Source organism: Lithobates pipiens, unplaced genomic scaffold (assembly GCF_037356315.1).
Source record: "Lithobates pipiens isolate NorthernLeopardFrog02 unplaced genomic scaffold, aLitPip1_a1.2 Scaffold_13, whole genome shotgun sequence".
NCBI lineage: Eukaryota > Metazoa > Chordata > Amphibia > Anura > Ranidae > Lithobates > Lithobates pipiens.
The window spans coordinates 381,639,585-381,661,577 of NW_027507718.1; the positions used below are offsets into that span (position 1 = coordinate 381,639,585).

The 21,993-nt window shown below is 39.4% G+C and overlaps 1 protein-coding gene across 16 annotated transcripts in view; it reads left to right on the forward strand.

Annotated features, from left to right (window-relative positions):
- Nucleotides 1-21,993, forward strand: part of TENM3 (teneurin transmembrane protein 3) — a 1,601,892-nt gene that overhangs the window by 1,337,627 nt on the left and 242,272 nt on the right. For all 16 annotated transcript variants that reach the window (XM_077477263.1, XM_077477264.1, XM_077477253.1 and 13 more), the window contains 4 exons: nt 14,667-14,877; nt 16,871-16,972; nt 17,174-17,368; nt 20,800-21,000. In XM_077477263.1, coding sequence (XP_077333389.1) covers nt 14,667-14,877; nt 16,871-16,972; nt 17,174-17,368; nt 20,800-21,000 — 709 coding nt within the window. The remainder of the gene's footprint in view (nt 1-14,666; nt 14,878-16,870; nt 16,973-17,173; nt 17,369-20,799; nt 21,001-21,993) is intronic.

The window sequence follows — 21,993 nt, forward strand, 5'->3', positions numbered from 1 at the left end:
AATGATAGTTGTAGATTGATTTTAACAGTGTATAATTACATTCTGCCGATCCAATGAAAACCAAAAAAAAAGCATTTCCATGATTTAGCTTTTTGTGTTGTCTACCAATCGACTTCTGTACAATCACCCTGTCAGATTTTTCCCACTTGATCAGCACTGCTGACTATAGCCTGCAACACTGATCAATGTATTCAGACAATGGGGAGGGCTCCCTGTTGTCAGAATACAGTAGCTCAGTGGAACAGATTTTACCCTCCACATTGAGTACATGAACGGGAGAATTGAGTTTTTCTTTCAACCCACTGCTTGAATAAAGAAAAGTTACCAAATCTATGGGCTGCCTAATGCTATCAGAAACTACTTGGATTTGTCCAGGGCTTTTTTTCAGCAGGAATGTGGGGGAATGCAGTTCCAGCACCTTCCACACTAAATAAGGTGCTGGAGGGTCTATTGTCGCTGGGGGATTCTATGTTGTTAGGGGGTCCCTTGTTTCCAGGGTCAACCTACTGTTGACAGAGGAGTCTATTGTTTCTGGCTGCTGGGAGATCTAATGTATTATTACATTTGAGGTCTAGTGTTGCTGGGGGGGTATGGTTGAGGTAGTATTTTGTTGTTGAGAGTCTTTTGTTGCTGGTAGAATCTATTGTTGCTAGGGTGATCTATTTTTGCAAGGGGATCTATTATTGCTGCGGGTTCTATTGTTGGGAGGTCTATTGTTGCTGGGGATCTGTTGTTGCTGGGGGATCTTTTGTTCCTGACTGCAGAGGATCATAATCAGAGGTGGGTAGGACAGAGAAGGGGAGAAGCGGGGAGTACTTGCACCTATTCTCTCAGAAGAAAATACCTGGATTTGTCACCTTTTCTTTAAATGAGTTAACCTGGCACCATTATGTAAGCTGTTTATTTTTTGTGTGATTAAGAACATAATTTTGCTGAGATTGTAATCCCTGACTCATTATACTTTAGTCCTCAACACTAGCAGATCAGTCACATAGACTATTGGTGGCTTTAGAAGACAGACACTTGAAACTTTGTGTATAGCTTTACCTGATCAGCTTTAAAAACAATGGTCTGTTGGGTCCCATCCATACCTATGTGTGGTTGTCGCAGTCATGTGTTAACATCACATAGATGTGAATCGGCCATATGGGAAAAAAATTCAGAGGGTGAGAGATGCTAGATCCCAAGTTTCAGTTGGTAGTGTGTGGCCAGTTGCTTGTATATGATTACATTGTCTTTCATTAGGCAGTTGGTCTGCATACAAATGGCCTCTAAAATGGCCCCTAAGTGTCGACCAGTGGTCTCCAAACTGCAGCCCGGGGGCCAGATTGGTCCCTTTGCTTGCCTCTATGCGGCCCTTGGGACACCATTCCTCCAACTGACGCTAATGATGGGGCACTATTCCTCCTGCTAAGACCAATGATGGAGTGCTTTTCTTCCCACTAACATTGTCGATTAAGTATTATTCCTCCCATTGATACTAACCATGGGGCATTATTACTACTGCTAAATCTAATGATGGGGAAGTGTTTACAGTATATTCGCAATGATGCCGGGACATTTTCTACTCAAACTGGCCACAGTCTTCCCCCTAAAGCTTGAAAAACAGTAAACTGGCTCTTTGTTTGAAAATTTTGGAGACACCTGGTGTGGACCAGAGAATATGTAGAAAAAGAAGAATGCCAATGGGGAAGTCCGATGAGCATTTAATTTCTTCTACTTGAAATGTGTTTTCATGCAATAAAACTGAATAGGTTTAAGGAAAATTAATCAGTTTAGGCCCTTAAAGGAGAAGTTCAGCCAGGCTCGCTTGGCTGGGCTTCTCCTATGGGTCACAGGAGTGGAATTCATTTTGCACTCCTGTGACCTGTTTTCAGTAGAGAGCGGTCTGATGTTTGCTCTCTGCTGACGTCACCAAGATCAGTCCAGGCACCGCGTTATCCTGACTTAGGAAATCTGGATCCACAAAGTGCCAGGACTGATGGTAGTCTCAGCCTCTCAGCGAGACGCTGAGACAGCCGCTCCCCACCCCTCCACAGCTCCCGCTCCAGTGAGCAGGGAGGAGTGGAGCAGGAAAGCTGCTAAGTGACAGTCAGAAGCTCTCCTCTCGGTGAGCCGAGAGAACCGAGCCATTGGCGATGTTCGATGGCTAGGTTCTCAGTGCAGAGACATCGGGGGACAGATGCAGCATCGGACCAATGCTACATCTACCTAGGTAAGTATGATTATGGGAAAAAAGCCAAAAAAATACTTCTCCTTTAAGGTTGGTCCTGTCTGCATTTGAGGAGGAACTTAGAGCTCCATGTGCTCGCTGGTTTATGTATTTACTTGTCTAAAGTGGAATTCTTTCCTCAGCTGAAAAAACATTTATATATATATATATATATATATATATATATATATATATATATATATATATATATATATATATATGAAATTGGTCAAGTAACTTAAGCCAGCCTTAGACGGCTTGAAATTTTGATTCATCTATGGACGGGCTGGATGTAATAAAGTCTATCTATCCTATTTATCAGTACAACCAGCCTGTTTTTGGTATGATTACTTCTGCCGGCTATGGCTGGCAGCGGTAATCATTGTATTCTGATACGTATGAAACCCCCCCACTGTCAGAATACAATAGGGCAGCTGAAGGGATTCCCCCCCATCAACACAGTCAGTGTTTTTCTTTCCTTTATCTCATGGTTAAAGGGAATAAAATTGCCTAAGGTATGTCTTGCCTTATGCCCCGTACACACCATCGGACTTTCCGACAACAAAACTGTGGATTTCTGTTCGAAGGATTTTGGCTCCAACTTGTCTTGCGTGCACACGGTCACACAAATGTTGGCCAGCAATTACGACGTAGTGAAGTACAAGATGTACATGATATCTCCATTACGAACGCTAGTTACAAGTCCGAGCGCTTCTGGCTCGTACTTGATTCCGAGCATGCGTGGACTTTCGTCTGACGGACTTGTGTACACATGATCGGAAGGTCCGACAACAAACATTTGTTGGTGGAAAATTTGAGAACCTGCTAGCCAACGTTTGTTGGCAGAAAGTCCAACAACAAATGTCCGATGGAGCATACACACGGTCGGACTTACCGGCAACAGACTCAAATCCAATATTTCCTCTCGGAAAATTTGATTGTGTGTACGTGGCATAACTGTGGTCCAGATTCCACCTTGTCATACTTTGTTCATTTATTTGTTATTTTGTAGCAATGGCGACAGCCTTCTCATTCCTGCAGTCTGCTCTATGACACTATGATCTTGCCTCCCATGTGACTGATTTGCTGATTTAAGTAGCATTAATAAGTCCCCTTAGCAGAGAATACTTAATTTGTAGCTTGGGTCACAGCGTAGTCTCCTTTTGGCTTTGAAAAGAAATGCTTGCCTAAAATTCTAGCCTTACTATAGCTAGCTTGTTTAGAGGTATTGCATATACATCAGATGGGAATAATTGACACTGGTTGTCCATAGCAAGCCAATCAATGCTAGACTGCAAGTCTTTTGTGACACTTGCTAAAATGTCAGTTTCACTGCAACACAAGGATCAATATGCTTCTTTAAAGAGACGTGTGGAAATAACAAAGGACTTTAATGGCTTAGAGCAAAATTAAATGAAGAACATTCATCCTTTATATTCACCGAAAGTAATGAATTAGTTTCATTTAGAAAAGAAAAGTTTCATGGGAGATGAGTAAATGTTGCCTTACCCTCAACAAATGATTTACTTGAATCAAAAAACACTCATTTACAAAAATTTGCTGACATAGTGCACATCTTTTTCTTCCTTCCATAGCGTAGCAATTACATTGAAAACAATTAATTATGTTTTGATGCCAGTATGTGTGTGTGGGCTGCAACTAAATAAAACCTAGAGGTCCCCAGGGTCTGAAGTGAGGCTGATTGCACACACTTGTTCTGTTGTTTGAGTTTATGTGGACTGTGTGGTTGCTTCCAAAACATTTATAAGTATTAAAAGAACAAGATAGTTGTGGTGGGAATTTATCCCAGCGCTAAAATAGAATAGCTAAATAAGAAGGCCAGTATGGTGGCCTGAATTTATGGGAGGAGCTCAGAGTATTTAAGAAGCCCACTCGCCCATGCTCTGTTGGTTCAGTGCACGATACTGCAGGTCACTGGGCCGAATCTTCCCAGCTCACCTCATGTTCGTGAGTCTGTGCATTCGATCGCAAGTGCGTTGTGGCTTCTTCGTTCGTGGTCTTCATCGGCGGTTCCCGCTCACTGTGGCAGGTAGTATTCGTTATGCTTCCTATCCTGCATCCCTTTCGTAAAAAGCCTGCCCCTGAGTTGTTGTCGGTCATGTCCCGACATTATTCGGCACAGGCGTAGTACATTCGGAAGTTCCTTCTACCAAACATATGATTCATTTGTAAAACCAAGCCCACGAGCCACTGTCGGTCGTTGTCTGATATCACTTAGGCTTCACTGGTTATAAGATTCACTGTCCATGGGGTTTCCGTCTCCTCTATGAGATCCATCAGATGAGCATGTATTGTTTGTACGGGTTCTGTGGCTGATTGAGGTGGTAATTAGACCCACCTGGTGCCTTGTCTGCACTTGATTAGCCTGGAGGGCTGGGTGGTCGGTGTGTGTGTTCAGTTTCAGAGCAAGGGGTGGCATACATTCTACAACCAATTTTAAATTTAATACTCCTTACTACCGATTTGTATCAGATTAATTTATACATTTTACAACCGATTCATATTAGAGTCATTTCTCTTTACAACTGATTTGTATCTGATACATTACATACTTTCTATCGTTGCCAATCATTGTTTCCTCCATGCCGTGTGTTTCCCACAGTGGAACTTACAAATCATTTGTACAAGGTTCAGCTCTCATTTATTTACTAAAACAAAGTTATTTTCTGTGCGTCATGCACGGTGCCACACCACACTTGCATGGCCCACTGTCGCAAGTAAGATTTGTTACCACATTCTTTATGTCCTATCAATTTGTTACCATTCGTTGTCTCACATATCGTTCATTAATTGCCTCTACGGAACCTACGAATCAAACAGACTTTGTCCTAATCTCTGCTCGATTAAGGGTACGTAAGCCGCCAAACAAACCAGGTATTTCTATCCTTTTCTCAGTAACTCAATTCTCATTCGTTGAGATCCTTGCAGCCATGCAAAACCGTCTTAGCAGCCTGTCACTCTTGTTGAGATCCTTACAAAACGCAGTATCGTCGCAGCTACCCCTCACTCATTAAAAATAAATAACAATAATAATATATAATAAACCTTTACCACCACGCAACCTTGGCCCAGCAACCTGACCAACCTGACGCCTGTTGAGACCCTTGTAACCATGCAAATCGTCTCAGCAGCCTGACACCCTTGTTGAGACCCTTCCAAAATGCAACATAGTTATAGTTATATAGTTATATTTATATATATATATATATATATATATATATATATATATATATATATATAAATATAATATAGGTCCTCCCACCGACCTTGTGTATATAGGAATAACATTCCAAAAGTTGCTGCACTTAAAAATGTGTTGCTTTATTCCATAAAATCTTTAGAAAAAGATTACAAAGCAAGGAGTCGTTCAAGACAAAATCGTTATAATCATCTATTCAGACAAAGATTACTTTCCGGGCTGATTTGTTCATGCCCTTCCTTAGATCAGTCAGAACACATCTGAAGGTTTTCACCACAATCATCTACTTTATATATGTTTAACAAGCATCATCACACATGGAATCAATATGGTTAATCATTCTCAGTTTCTATTCAATCAATGTTAAAAATGCTAATCTCATACCATAGACACAGAAAATAACTAATCGCACGGCCGATAATCTCAATATCTCATTGTCATCTTGCAATTCATCCTATTTTCAGATCTGAAAGACATATATATGCATAAAGAGATATATATATCTTCAATAAATAGATGTAGAAATCTGTTCAGTCACCACACAGAACCAATAACCTATTAAATAAACAAATAAAGATCTAGATCCACGTTTAAACGGTATGGGGCAATTGTATTAAAAAAAATTGATTAAGTGTACCTCTTTTTGTAAGGGTTAATTCACGATCCCCCCCCCCCCTCTTCTGTTTCTTTCAATCCCGTCCAGGACCATATATTTCAATGGTGACACACTATGTCCAAATTCAACAAAATGTCTAGCAAGTGGTAGCTGTGTTAATTTGTCCCTAATGGAATATTTGTGTCTTACGATTCTATCCTTCACTTTCTGTGTAGTTTCACCAATGTAGACTAATCCACATGGACATTTGATGACATATACTACAAATGATGATTGACATGTATAGTGTCCCCTAATAGGAATATTAAAACCTTTATGGGGGTGTGTGAAAAATGTACCCTTAATCATAGAGTTGCATTAAATGCATGATAGACAGGGATATGAACCTAGATTTTTTGGTTCCAAAAACTTTGTTTTTGGTGCTGTTGATGAAAAATGATCAGATCTAATTAATCGATTGCACATTGTTCTACCCTTCCTATAAGATGACATACTGTAGGAGGACACCAGAACTCCTAAACCATAGGATAACTGGTTCTGAGTATGTTCCAATGTTTGTTAATAATTGTAAATTAGAGATTCTGTGTGAAAAAGAATGAGATGTGTGTGTGATATATATATATATATATATATATGTGTATATATATATATATATATATATATATATATATATATATATGTATGTATGTATGTATGTATGTATATATATATATATATATATATGTATATATATATATTTATTATTATTATTATTATTATTATTTATATATATATATATAATTTTTTTTATTTTTTGGGGTCCTAATACTATCCATACTGGACCGTTCCTTTTTAACCAAGGCTTCGGGATATTTTCTATCAATCAATTTTGTCTCCATCTGATCAAGCCTCTGACTACAGTGCAGCGTATCCCTAACTATCCGCTGAACCCTCATCAGCTGACTCCTTGGGATGGAGGCAAAGACATTAGGGGGATGAAAACCATTAAAATTTAATAGTTGATTATGATCAGTAGTTTTCACATAAAGATCACTTGTGATTGTCATATTTTAAAGTTTTAACGTAGTATCGAGAAACGAGATTTCAGTAAAACCTATTTCAATATTAACTTTGAGACCGGGAACCAAGATAGTTGATATATTTATCAAATAAGAAAAGGGAATCCATGTCCCCATCCCATACAGCAAAAATATATATATATATATTAAATAATAAATAAATAAAACCTTTGCCACCACGCAATCTCGGCCTAGCAACCGGACACCTGTTGAGACCCTTGCAATCATGCAGATCGTCTCAGCAGCCTGACACCCTTGTTAAGACCCTTGCAAAACACAACAGCACATCAGCAAACTCTCTTGTCAAATAAATAAAAATAAATAAATACCCCCTTTGTCACCACGCAATCTCAGCCCAGCAACCTGACACCTGTTGACACTTGCAGCCACACAAAATCTTCTCAGCTCCCTGACACTCATTTGAGACCCTTGCAAAATGCAATATCATTTCAGAAACCCCTCACTCGTCGAGACCCTTGCAGCCATGTAATTTCATTAAAAAAAAAAAGATAATAATACTCATTGAGACACTTACGATCACGCAATATTGTCTCAGCAGCCTGACACTCACTGAGACCCTTGCAACCATGCAATATCATCTCAAAACAACTTCATACTCCTCGAGACCCTTGCAACCACACAGTATTGTCTCAGCAAAATCAGACTGAGACCCTTGTAACCACGTAATGTTGTCTTAAAAAACAAACCTTCATACTCATCGAGACCCTTGCAACAACGCAATATCACCCCAGCAACCCAACACTGACTGACACCCTTGCAACCACGCAATATTGTCTCCAGTAGTATAAAACACTTTGTGGCACGCACCTACATGCAAACCTGCATACAAATTAACTTGCCAACACACCTCAATGACAAACAATCAGCCACACAAACACGCAGCAGCACCCAGTTGGCCATTCATCTCTAGTGGCATGCAGGCCACTCAACTTTTCTCTGTCTTTCTCCCTGAGGTTAGTTCAGGTTTCCATCCAGCACCAGGTTGGACTTTATCTCCCCAGATAAAATAAATAGGAGGGGAAGAACGCACAGTTCGCATCTTCACCAGGGTCAGTTGCATGACAGGGGTAAGACAGTTCATTTCAGGTAAAGTCACACCAGGCCCACCATCAAACGGTTATCCACCACCTCGATGACTCCCTGCTCACCGAACAACCAGGCACACCACCCGCAGATCTAGATAGGTTGAGGATAGTGTTCAGCAATCTCAAAGTGCCCATAGCTGAGCATGAAGTGGAAGGCCTGGCACGCTCTATCACCTTCCTAGGTGTCACTCTGGACACTCATATCATAGCTTGTCCCTGTCAAACTAGGCTGTACCAGGACAGTTATCCACGACTTCACCCAGTCACAGGGGTGCACCATGAGACAATCGCAATCCTTACTAGGTAACTGAACTTTGCGATGAGGAGTATTCCTCAAGGATGGTCCTTTTTATATCACAGGTTTTAGTTTTTCTCACACCAGTGCAAGATCCAGACCAAGTTCTCAAACTAGACCAAGCAGCAGTAGCAGACTTAGCTATAAGTTCCTCACCAGCTGGAAATGGCATTTCAGTGTTCATCTTGGCAGTGCCAGCCGAGCCACCACAGGTAGTCACCGATGCCGCAGCCTCCACGGGCTTTGTGCTGTTTTTTTTGGCCACCACTGGTTTGCCGAAGCTTGAAATGCTCTTGTACATTTAAAAGCTACATTGGATAAAATAATCCTATAATACATGAACAGAATATCATTTTTAATATCATTTTCAAAACCAGCACTATATCATCCTGAATCTCCAGGCCAGTCAACTAAACCTATGACAGTTATTATAAAGAACGGAGGTATAAAAAATATATATAATTGTATATAGCACTACAAAATGTTGAAAGTTTCAGGTTCCAGGTACCTCTGTTCATTTAGGGACCCCACAGAGGGTTGAATCTGCACACACTTATGATCTCACTGTGATAAGGGGGTCCATCATATCTGGTAAGGTTCCCCACTTTCCTTTGGGTGTATGCTCCGGGGAGAAGTTATCCTTTGTCCCCTCAGTGGTGGTGAAACCTACCTGTTATCTTCATCCTTTAATGGTTTCTCCAACATTCCTTTTTTGCCTTCCCTTTTTCCATCTGGGAATTGGACTTGGTGTTCACCACACTGGAACTATACACTTTTGCACTTTAATATTTTTGTGGAGATTTTATATTTCTGGACTTTCTATAAGATTGTTTTTCATTGTAATTTTGCACTTAATTTTATGTTTGGTAAATTTTGAGTTTAACACATATGAAATATTGTGGTATACATATTTGAGGTGATCAGATATATTTCATGTATACTTTAATTGTAGAGTTTATTTCACTTATTGTTTGTACACATTTTTTTATTCACCCTAATTTAATTTTGATTAGCACAGCCATTTTTTATATTTTTTAGTTGTTGCATGAGTATCAGATGTTCTTTTTGGTAGGGCAGCTTTCTCATCATATGAGTATTATATCAATACACACCTATAGTGCGATATATGCCCCCCACATTTAACATTTTGACTATCATGCTATGCCTAGCCAGCATCCAGCATTTCCTGTCTTTACAGGACCCCAGCAAACTGTCAGTATTCTCGGCCCATGCAGTCAAGTTCCTCCTACAGGGCATACAGAAGCACCAACCTGTAGTCAGTGGCAAATGCCTACCTATCACGAGTGTCCTCTTCAGGGACATGTCTGAAATCCTTACTCATTCTCTGTTTGGGGATTTGCTCAGCCTAGTCATCCAGACGGCCATCTACCAGGCCTTCTAAGATGTCCTACGACCTAGTGAATTTACCATCAGCAGCTCCGACAGTCAGACACTGCTTTGACGCCACCTGACTCGCTTTCCGAAACATTACACCCTTCATCTCACAGTCTGCAAAATGCAACAAACCAGCCCCAGAGTTGACATCAACCTGTTTCAGACTAACAACACCTGGTGCTCGGTGACGGTGCTTGACCAACTACTGTCCCATCTACCCAGCCAGTATGATGGTAGCTCATTGCTACTTTTTCTGATCAGCTCCCCCCCGAGTGGCAGCCAGTTTATCAAGCATGTCAAGATCCTCCTAAGCAACTTGGGCTCTAACCCCAATCAGTCCTCTGGACATTCCTTCTGGATCGGAGCAGCCTCAGCTGCCTCCCAACATGGAGTACCAGACCACATCATCAAAAAACTAGGCCCTTGGAAGTCCTTGTTTTGCCACATACATCCCAAATCCTCAGGAAGAAATGTCACAAGCCTTTACCAGCTGGCTCAATAAACACAAGAATCAATTAAGAGTTTTTCCCCTATCTGAGTCTTTTTCCCCCTTTTCTTGGCATACCAACCAGACCACCAAGACACACTTCAGGTCTATTTATGTTGTAGGTCTTGTATTGAATTAGAGCGGAGACTGTGAGACAGGCATTTATGTCCACAATCGGTGTCTGAGCTCACAAATGGGCTTCTGGAAGAATGGTCATACATTCCCATTGACACACTCCTAAACCTTGTAAACAGCCTTCCCTGAGGAGTTTAAGCTGTTATAGCTTTAAAGCGTGGGCCAACTCAATATTGAACCCTACAGACTAAGACTGGGATACCATTAAAGTTCAAAGGCAGGCATCTCAATACTTTTGACAATATAGTGTATGTGCAAAGACTACAAGTAGCAAACTATGCTTCAGTGCTTCAACACCATGACAACTTTTGAAATTGAAAACACATCTGTGTTGACTATGGTTCTCACCTTGAAATCGAAACTATACATGGAAATCATAAGATAAATAATATAGGGTTTCCAAACAGCCAAGAAATGGAAGCATCCCTCAAGCACACAACTCCATTAGAAGTCGATTTGTCTTACGTTTATAAGTGTTTCATGGTAATAGACTGTTTTTGAAATGAGCAGATGACCTGTACACAACAACTGGACCTTTTCAAGTGTAAAAGAAGGGAACAAAGAAGACCAGGCCCCATGGTGATCCATTTTGATTTCAAAAATGCATCCTAAGATTAGTGTCAATATGAAAGCTGCGCTTCTGCTGAATTGTACGAGTAAACACTTGACCTGTTTTGTACAGTGTCTTGGTGTAAGTGCCTTTGGGTATGTCACTTTATGTCAAAAAGTGGCAGCGTCCGGCTTAATGGAGCATTAGCACAGTCTTGGTTTTGTTCCCAGCCACAGACTTTTGTCCCGCAAAACTCAGCCTAAATGGATCGAGCCCCAGGTTCCCTTTTTCCATTTCATTCTCCGCTAAGATCTGGTGGAATAGATTGAAAGTTTCTGTGTAGTTCATTTCACACAATACGCAGCCATATCACAACATAGAAACTCAGCTATGGAAACCACCTGGCACAGAAACCGAATAGTACATTATTGCTGTAGATGGTGATCCTTAAAGTTAATGGTTAGTGACTTTGTGCTGTGAAGCCTGCACATTACCTGACAAGTATTGTAAGAAAAGAGAAAAAGGTTTCCCTTTCACATCCATCAGAAATATGACTATAATGTGTATTTGCCTCATTGGTCCGTTATGCAGACATAAAATGTCTCACTGCAGTTAACCCTCGTCACTGCTGCAGAGACCTGAATCTTGTTGCTCTCAGCAGGCTCTTGGAGGCCATTCAAACCCTGAATGTGTTAGGCAGGAGGGGATCTCGTATGATTAGTTTTAGAAAAGGAAAGAAAGTGTTTGCATTTAGAGCCAGGCCACTGTTTCCTGGCAGTATGAAATTACATATGGATAATAGCTTTTTTAAAAAGATGAATGCACATTAAATCTAAATTCTCTTAGAAAAGAATGCATGTGCTCTGCCCTTTCTTTATGAAGCCAGCAGTGAAACACAAGGGTGAGGGACAGGTCACTTTGCACATAGACAATCCCATATTAAAATGTACAAGAAACGATAGCAGATATGGACTTCAGTCTGTTGTCCTTGTCAAATGCAAACTCTGCACTCATTTTTATTATTCCTTTCCTCCAAGAAATAAACCTCGGAGAGTGGAGGGGTCAGTACAGGGAAGTTATTTATGAAAAACTGGGACTTTTTTTCCCTTCCTGACAAGGACATTCCAGTGTCTTACAAATACATTGTTTGAGTTTTATCATTGGTGAAAGGCAAACGCATGCTCTAATATTTCTAAAGATAATTAATCCAACATTTTCTGGAGATTTCAATTAGTGAAAATGTTACTTCATGTCAGTATTAGGCATAGAACAGCCTGCCAAGCCTTCGAATGGTTTAGTAGTTCCAAAAACTGGAGCTCAGGTAACTGAAATTTTAGGATTCATAGCTCTATTACACATACTTTTTTTTTCGAGGAACAAAGCAATAGTGATTTATATGCAGAAATAATTTTACATGGTACATTTGTGTTCAACCCTGTGAATCTACTGCAGTAGTTTTCAGATTGGTTTTATGATGGTGAGAACAAGTGATACTAAAGATGTTCCACCTTTAAAAAGTGCCGTAGTTAATGTGTCACCTACACAAAAACCATCAAGCTGTGAATACTTCCTTGTACGTATAACACCTCACCTAATCTTAAACGTGAACCTGCACTTAAAGTAAAGGTCTGCTGTTTTGTAGGGAACATTTAAAAATACTTATTGTCTATCTGTACTCTGAAAGGATTTGTCTTGAATTCTTTCTGGAAAAATAGCAATGGACTTCCTGTTCCTTGAGAGTCATAGCTGGAGATGTATGTTTTTTGGGAGAGGTCATCGAGGGCACTGTGCCTGCTAGTCTTATGAGATTTTGTGATGTCTACTGCTGCATACTGTAATCCTGACTGGAGAGAATGCTGTACAAAGGAACTCGCAGTGCAAAGACCCCACTTCTTCATTTATCATGCGGACCTGTGCTTTCTGCACCACTGTTGCTGCTTCTTAATCACCAGTCATCAGGGAGGAAGTTCTGACATCAGAAAGAAAAACCCTGCCTCTACCAACATGGCCACTTGCACACTGAGACACTATGCAGCACAAGGCTAATCCTTTACCTTCTGATTACTTTTTTTGATACAGCTTCCACAGTTTAGATCCTCCTTTTGATTTGTAGATATGCCTCTTAATGGCCATGTCACACAATTGGTGATTCTGGCACTGGCAATTCCTCATCAGAAGTAGTGGTCTCAACTAACATTTCCCTAATTGTATTCTGCTCTGTCATTGTGTGTAATCCTGCAGAACCTCACAGGGTGTTGTGCCTCTGTTCCAGCTAATGAATAGCTAGCTATAGAGTGGTCTCTTGGTGGTCTTATCATTGGTAAGGTATTAGTGGTGACAGGATTGCTAGTATGACATAGTCTTAAAACATAACTCCAAAAGTGAGCCCCTAACTTGTAACTGCCTCCCCCAACATTTTAGCTTGTATTAATCGTCACATTTTTGTGGTCCTTTATCTGTAGCCTCTTGGTTAACATGTGAAGGTTTTTTTTTTAAAGTTATGCCAGGTTTTTAATTCTGTCTTTGAGCTCACTGGGAAGATTATTTATTTGACATCAAAACATGAAATGGAGATGAGGGATTGTCATTGGGCCAGGAAAACATAAATAGCAATAAAAACATTGTTAGAAATTCTAACCTTTATTTTCTTTATTAAAAATGTGGATTTTGGCCAGGCCCAATGGGAAAGATTTATTATGACTTTCAGGGAGTTATAATACATTTCCCCAAATAGTAATTCAGAACTCAATACATCCTCCCTACTCTACCCAATGCATGATCAATGTTTTGCTTAGAGATAGTTTTTAACCCCTATAGTTCCTAGCACCCTCATTTTATGATAGCCCTAGAATATGAATCTGTTGGAATGCAGATTATTTGTTACCCTCTGTGCTTCTCAGAGAAATAGGCTGCAGTCCCACCTAGGAACATTTTGAGAAGCTTGCTGAATGTACAGTAGGTGTAAATTTTTATATGACATTCAGATTAGAGGTGAATTCATTGAAATTCCTTCTTTAGTACAGCTGCAGTGCTTTCTGGGCAACATTAGTGGTCCGATCAAATAATCTTTTATCTGGATTTAAAATCTCACAGGTAGAATAGAAGGGTAGAAACTTTTTAATATTTTTCAAAACCAATGCAAATATTTTGATCTATTATTTGCAAAGAATGTCAGTTTAAGATATTAAGTATAAGAAAGGTTTGGTCTTCATCCCCTTGTGAAAGCATCACAGTGCTTAAATACACTTCTGCAGCATCTATTGTATACCACTATTACGTTTATAATACACATTATTTATTGTTCTTTTTCTTAAAAACTCATAATAAATTCTATTGAGTCAAATACTGAGATAATAATGGCACTGACAGTCATTTTAAATCTCGAGCCAGAGGTTTTATTGCATGTTTTACCACATTCACTTAGTCTGAGCACAGCTACTGTATATTAAATGTGTATATTAAACTTTGTTCACTTCTGCATAGAGCTCTGACATGTGTTCAGAAACCTTCATAAAGGAATGTTCGCCTAAAAGATATAGATTTACTGTGTTTTATTACATTCCTTATAACAACTTTATGGGTTTCATTTCAGTACGATTTTGTAGAACTTTTGGAAGGCAGCAGATTAATTTCAAGAGAAAAACGCAACTTGCTTGAATCTGAGAAAGCGAGCCGTCTCCCAAGATCTGTCAGTCTTCATGAAGCTGGCTTCATACAGTATCTTAACTCTGGAATCTGGCACATTGCCTTTTATAATGATGGAAAAAACTCTGAACTGGTGTCCTTTAATACTATTGTTATAGGTAAGCTCAACCCAGTAAGTGTGTTTTCCAAATGACTGTTTATTTACATTATTTTGTAATGTAATCACTGGACCTATATGAATAATGCTGAGCAATATTTAAAGGTACTGGTTATCACCGAGAGGTCCAATGTTTGAAGACACCAGTCAAGGGATTAGTGTGGGGAATGCCAGTGCTGATCTACTGCAGAAGTCCTTGGGGTTGATTTACTAAAGGCAAATAGACTGCACTTTGTACTCTCCAAGAGCAGTTGCTCCAGAGCTTAGTAAATAAGCATAAACTGTGATGACTTTCATCATCCAATCATGTGCAAGAATTTTTTTTTTTTTTTTTCGTTTTTTTTTTTTTCATTTTCCTTGCATGTGATTGTGTATCCTTTGCAAAACTTTACCTAATTTACCAAGCTCTGGAACAACTGCACTTGCAGAGTACAACCACACTTTGCAAAGTGTACAGTCTTTTTGACTTTAGTAATTCAACCTCCTCATCTCAGAATACCAAAGTCAAGAATCGGCATAACCATCAGACTTCAACAATGCCAGGCTACATATCTCTTTAATGGCAGTTTTCATTTTAGGGCTCATTTCTAACTGGCTACTGTTAGTGACTGCACCTTGAGATTATTAAATGAAGGAAATAAAGCTTCGGGTTTGCAAGGGCAAAACATTTACCATGTGGAAATTTCCTGCTGTTACTCGAGTTGTCCTGCAGCTCAACAGAATTAAGGTCTCTGATGAATGACAATACCAATATGCCCACCCCTGAGGTGCTTGCATCATGACTCTTTACATTTATGTACTCTCTTTTGTTTTTCATACTCCAGATGTTGTGATGCTTCTGACTGACCTCCCAGCTTTACTACCATCTCACAAAAGTTATTAGACTGCATTTGAACCTGAGTAAAGCAAAAGTAGAGCAAATTCTGGGTGATTTTGAAGTGTTTACCTTTTTTTTTCAGCCGTAATGCTGGCAACAGACACGTGTTTTTGCATGTGCATCAATCTTCTGAAATGTGTTTTTTTTGGACTGGGCAAGGGGTAAAAAGCAGTTCTATGTGAGGTGAGGAGTTATTCAGGCACTAAAATGTACAACAATTTGTATATCGCTCATTTACAGATGCACCCATTGAAGTCTAAATGGGATTATGCATGTTGAGCGTAGTCAGGCGTAGGTATGTTTTTTTTTTTTGCAAGCAGTTACTTCACTCTTATTAGGTGTTTCCAACCTCAATAACTTTGGCTGACAGTCTCTTGCTAGTCCTGATGGGGGAGCAGCAGCAAACATAAACGTAACATCACCACTGGCTATTTCAAAATCGTATGTGCATTAGAAATGTTATTACATAAAAAAAAAAAAAAATCAATAACACCAGCAACAATCTGTATAAAGTCAGTCTACCATCATAGCAGGTATGAATTTTACCAAGGCCATGGCTTTGCTTTCTCATAATGGAAAAATGCAGTAAACAATAATATGACAATTTGACTTGCTGAGTGAAATTAGCAATTGTAAGATAAAGCGAGGCAGCCCAGTTGACACTGTACCGTAACATATCAAAAATAATTTTTTAGCTTTCTCTCCTGCTTTGTATCATATTGAGCGTGGGGTCAAAGTGTACTGCCTGCTGAAAGAAATGACTGACGTGCATTTATGTCTGATCCAATTACTGTATAACTATCTGCAAAGATGGTGAGCAGGAATGTCATTTTGAATTAGTCAAATGGCATTAAAAATATTCCACACTCAGGACATTCTTGTCATAGCAAATTGAAACTTCTAATCCTGTCCTATCGCAGGCAGCAATTACAGGAAGTAGTCAATATTGGCTTTTATTCAAATTATTAAGCAACTTCTGGACAACCTGGCCGATCAGAAGGCCTGACAGCTTTGTAAGGAATGAAAGAAAAATAGAAATCTGTATTGTAACAACTCAGCAGGTCTTCCATTTACTGACTTGTATAAATAGTTTCATCACCAAATCTGTTATTTACAGATTCCGTCGTGGAATGTCCCCGGAATTGCCATGGAAACGGCGAGTGTGTTTCAGGAACTTGTCATTGTTTTCCTGGATTTCTAGGCCCCGATTGTTCAAGAGGTACACAAATTGCTTTTCTTTTGTTAAACAAATATAGCTAAGATGCTGGAACACAAGCCGTCACTATTTCAACAACAAGTAGCTGACATACTTATTTATTTGCTTTATCCTTTGTTGTTTTGGTTCTATAAGCTTTGTCACCATTTGCACAAAAAAAAAAAAACTAACCTAATTCTACTTTTGTCATGTTATATTTCACAGCAGCCTGTCCTGTGTTGTGTAATGGGAACGGTCAATATTCCAAGGGACGCTGCCTGTGCTATAGTGGATGGAAGGGTACAGAGTGTGATATCCCTAGTATTCAGTGCATCGATCCTTTGTGTGGAGGCCATGGAGTTTGTATCATGGGATCCTGTGCATGTAACTCAGGTTATAAAGGGGAGAACTGTGAAGAAGGTAAACATAAAAGATATCCTTAATCCCATTGTTGTCAGTTTGACAGACTTAGTAGATGATAATGATATCAGTATGGTTCTGTATGGCCTTCTTAATAAGAATGTTTTTATAATAAGGATTATGTAAGCCCAATATTTCATATTTCTGCCTGTTGTACCATGTACTTATGTGTAAAAAGTATCCTGTTCTCTTTGCATTGCTTCCTTTGTGTAAAATTTGTGTTATTCCTGCCAGTCCTCCTGCTCTCCTATGAAAAACTGACCAGACTAGGTATGAGAGCATAGTGTGGAAAGTTTTCTAGAACTCGTCTTGCTCTCCCTCATTTATCAGACTTGTTCTGACATGCCCCCTCCCCCTCACACACACACATACACACACATACACACACACACATACACACACACACACACATACACACACACACATACACACACACACATACACACACACACATACACACACACACACACACAAACACACACACACGGTTTTCCTTTGATTTCTATTTATACACACAAATGGTTTTCCTTTGATTTCTATTTTACAGTGAATGAGATGTCTTATAAGATGAGGGTTTGCATATGCTTTAAGAAAAGCATGTTATAACTTGGACTCATAGTGAAATAAATATATTTATTTGAATAGTTATCATTCATATTTCACTTCCATAAGAAAGAGTAGAATAGTCTGTTTATATCTTAAAAATAAATTGAGACCCTATTGGAGTCTGGTTGTGTGACCAATGGCATAGTAAAGGGGCAGTATACTAGCAGAACCCTTGGTTGGCTGACTCTCAGTCAGTCTCTCAAGCCTATTTTCAAATAAGTTTTCATTGCTTATATGAATAGGCACAACGAAGTCCCGAATTTACTTTCAAGTTTGTAAGGTTAAATTTTTCATTCTGCTGTTTCCATTTAATAACATTTGAGAGGGTAACTAAGCCAAGAAGTAAAATTTTTCCTATTTTCAATCAAGTCTGCTTTATGTTAATCGTTAAAGAATATGTGAATTTCCGAACACTTTGAGAATACCATAAGGGAAGGCGTGTGATGAATTCCTGCTTCTAGAAAAACAAAATGTTTAAGTTAACTATAACAAAAGGCACAATTTTTGCCATTTTTGTTTAATAAATATAATCATGTTGTTCACTTATGAGTGATGCCTATGGAAAATTATATCTACCATTTAGTAATATGTTTATGCTGCAGTATCAACATATTGATCACACTAAAATGACGATTGGACTCTCTCTATATATATATATATATATATATATATATATATATATATATATATATATAATGTGTATTTAAATCACTATACTCTCACCATGCTTTCTCATACTTAGGCTGCATTCACCCCTGAGCATTTTGTAACTCGAAGCATGAAGAAACTCAATCAAAATCCCATTCATTTCAATGGCCTCTGTTCACATCTGAGAGTCAACAGGGGCCATTGAAATGAATGGTATAATTCTAGTTGAGTATCTTTGAGCTACAAAATGCCCAGGTGTGAATGCAGTCTTAAGCCCCGTACACAGGGGCAAAATATCGGGAGACAGTTGCCGATATAAAAAAATACCGGCCGCCATTCCGACATTCCTGTGTATGACGGTCTGTCCAACAGAATCCTAACATTCGAACAAACCAGAAGCCGACCCACTCCCAATCAGTGTCCTCAGCCAGTGGCAGAGAGCACTGATCAGAGTGTTCTGGCGGGGGCTGTTCCCCTGTCAGATCACAACAGCTCAGCGGAAGAGATTGCTGGATTAACCTCGCATAGTTAGTACAGCAGCTCTGACCAAAGCTGTCTTTTTTTTTTTTTTTCGTGCAACCGAAAAAAACTAGTATGTACCCGGCTTTAGAGTGAGACATTAGACCACAAATAATTTGTTCACTTTAGTTACCATACACAGGCACATTCCCCCCAATCATACTTACCTAGGTGCATGCAGCATCGGTCCAATGCTGCATCTGTCCCCTGGTGCCTCTGCACTGAGAACTGAGCCATCAAACATCACTGATCACTAGTTTTTCAGAGCTCCATGAGCAGAGAGCTGTAGACGGTCAGTCACCGCTCTCTGCTCTTCTCTCTCCTCGCTCACTGGAGCGCCGAGCTGTGGAGGGGCAGAAAGCCCATCTCAGACTCTCAGCGGCTAGCTGAGAGCCTTAAACAGGTGTCAGTCCAGAGATCTGGCAGATATAGAGTTCGTGGTTGGGATGATGTGGTGCCTGGACTGAAATCAGTGACGTCAACAGAGAGCGGACTTCAGCCCGCTCTCTGCTGAAAACGGGTACCAAGAGTACAAAATGAATTGCACTCCTTTGATCCATAGGAGAAGTACAGCCAAACAAGCTTTGGCCAGACTTCTCCTTTAAGGACTTGCGGACTTGCACCACTGTTAGTACACATCCCACATTGTCTTTTGTTACTTATTAAAGGGTTAATATATAGATAACACAATTTGTGCTTGCATATTCAATAGAGTTTGCCTTAGCCCTAAATATAAGGCCTGCAGTCTCCTGTACTTGTATATGGTCTGAAAATTTCTTTGTGATAAGAAAACTCTTTATAATTCATAGTAAGGCGTAAATGTCCCATATCTGCTTGCTTTGGCAACATAACCTATATTCTTTTGGATTATTTTATGAAAAATCCCATATAGAAGAACTGTGGAGCCCTATAAAAACAAAACAAAACAAACAAAAAACATAAACCCAATGCATTTCACGCTGATCCAGGATCTAAATCTCACTGAAACATGATACATGGCTTTCGGCACTACTAGATGTAATTAGGAAATCTGTGATGTTGTTATGTAGAGCACAGAACATTTCGTCTTGGCTTCTTAGAAAGGAAGCCACCATTTTCTTTCCATGATCAAATTGTTTTTATTGATTTGCATGTGAAAAGCAATGCAATTAAGTCCCTGGAATTAAATTTTCAGACCATTGACCCTACAAGTGTAACGTTTTATTGAGTCAAATTGCTGAATTAAGTCTCATCATCAAAAGAACGTTAATAGCAGTGCAGGAAGATGTGAAGTATTCAACTGATAGATTGCTGCATAATACAAAACAGCATAATTATACTCTCATAGTGGGATTTTTCTATAAAACCATATAGAAAAGGGGGGTTGTTGTCCAACACATTGTAATGTGCAGGTTAGAAAATGAAAGTACATATGTAACTGACTGGCAATACTGACACTTTTCCTTCTCTTTCATTTTTATGCATTAGGCCATTTTGTCTTGATAAGTATTAAGTGTTACATTTATTTGAGTAACCTTGCCTAAACGTGAAGTTAAGCATTTAATAACAATAAATTGTGACTGTGTAAGAAACAATTAAATATTTAATTGATAACTGAGAATATTTACTCACCTAAGACTTTTAAAACTATCATTTGTGTTTATTTCTCTGTCTGTTAGCTGATTGCCTGGATACATTTTGTTCTTACCATGGAGTGTGCATTCATGGGGAATGCCATTGCAATCAAGGATGGGGTGGCACCAACTGTGAAATCCTGAAATCAATGTGTCCAGATCAGTGCTCTGGCCATGGGACCTACATTCAAGAGTCTGGAAGCTGCACTTGTGATCCTAATTGGACAGGACCTGACTGCTCAACAGGTACAAAATTGCATACAATACCTTTTTTTTTTTCTTATGAGGACCATGTTTCATCTCAGCTGCAGTCACATTTATACTTAAAAAGATGATAATTATAAATTAGTAAGGTGTTTGTTAAACGATCTAGTGACCTCTTAGACATTTCTAGCAAGAAGCCTAGTGAGAAGCTTGTGTAAGGTTGCATCATCTTGAAATGAGTGGTAGCACGGATAAGGCCCTAGTTTTATATTTTGCTTGCAGTTTCCATCAGTGTTTTATTAAATTGTAGAAAGAGTCAATAAAAAAAGATTATTAAAAAAAAGTGGTAGTTAGTACACATGAGCACACCTTTCTTTACTTAGGGCACTTTCACACTGGGGCGGAGGGGCATCAGCGGTAAAGCCTTGCTAGTTTTAGCGGCAGTTTACCATAGTTTGAGGTGCTTTTAACGTCCACTAACAGCTGAATAAAGGGTTAAAAGTGCCCGCAAAGCACCGCTGCCACGGCGCTTTGCAGGCACTTTGGCGCTGCTGCTCATTGGTTTCAATGGGCAGGGCATTTAAGGAGCGGTGTTTACACCACGCCTAAAGCTCCTGAAAGATGCTGCTTGGAGGACTTTTTTTTTTTTTTAACATCCAACAAGTGCACTGTTCCAGTGTGAAAGCTCTTAGCTTTGTAGAATAGGCAAATTGCTCACCTATGTTGACTCGATAACATCTTTCTTTTCTAGCTATGCTCATCCAAATGTCCTCAATCTCACTTTAAAGTCTGCTGGTCCACTTGCGCACAGGGAGATTAATCAATTTATCTTGAGGAGATTGATCACCCCTGTCTGATCTTTGTGCACTTGGTGTCCTCAATGTCCCACTTGTAGTTTTCGATTCAGGTGGTGTTGATGTTAAGTCACCACTGACAAATTTAATGGGAATGATAATTTAGCCTTTGGCAGTATATTAAACCACTCAGTTATGCCTTTTTCTGACCCCACTCTCTCTCTCCTCAGCTTAGCATTTG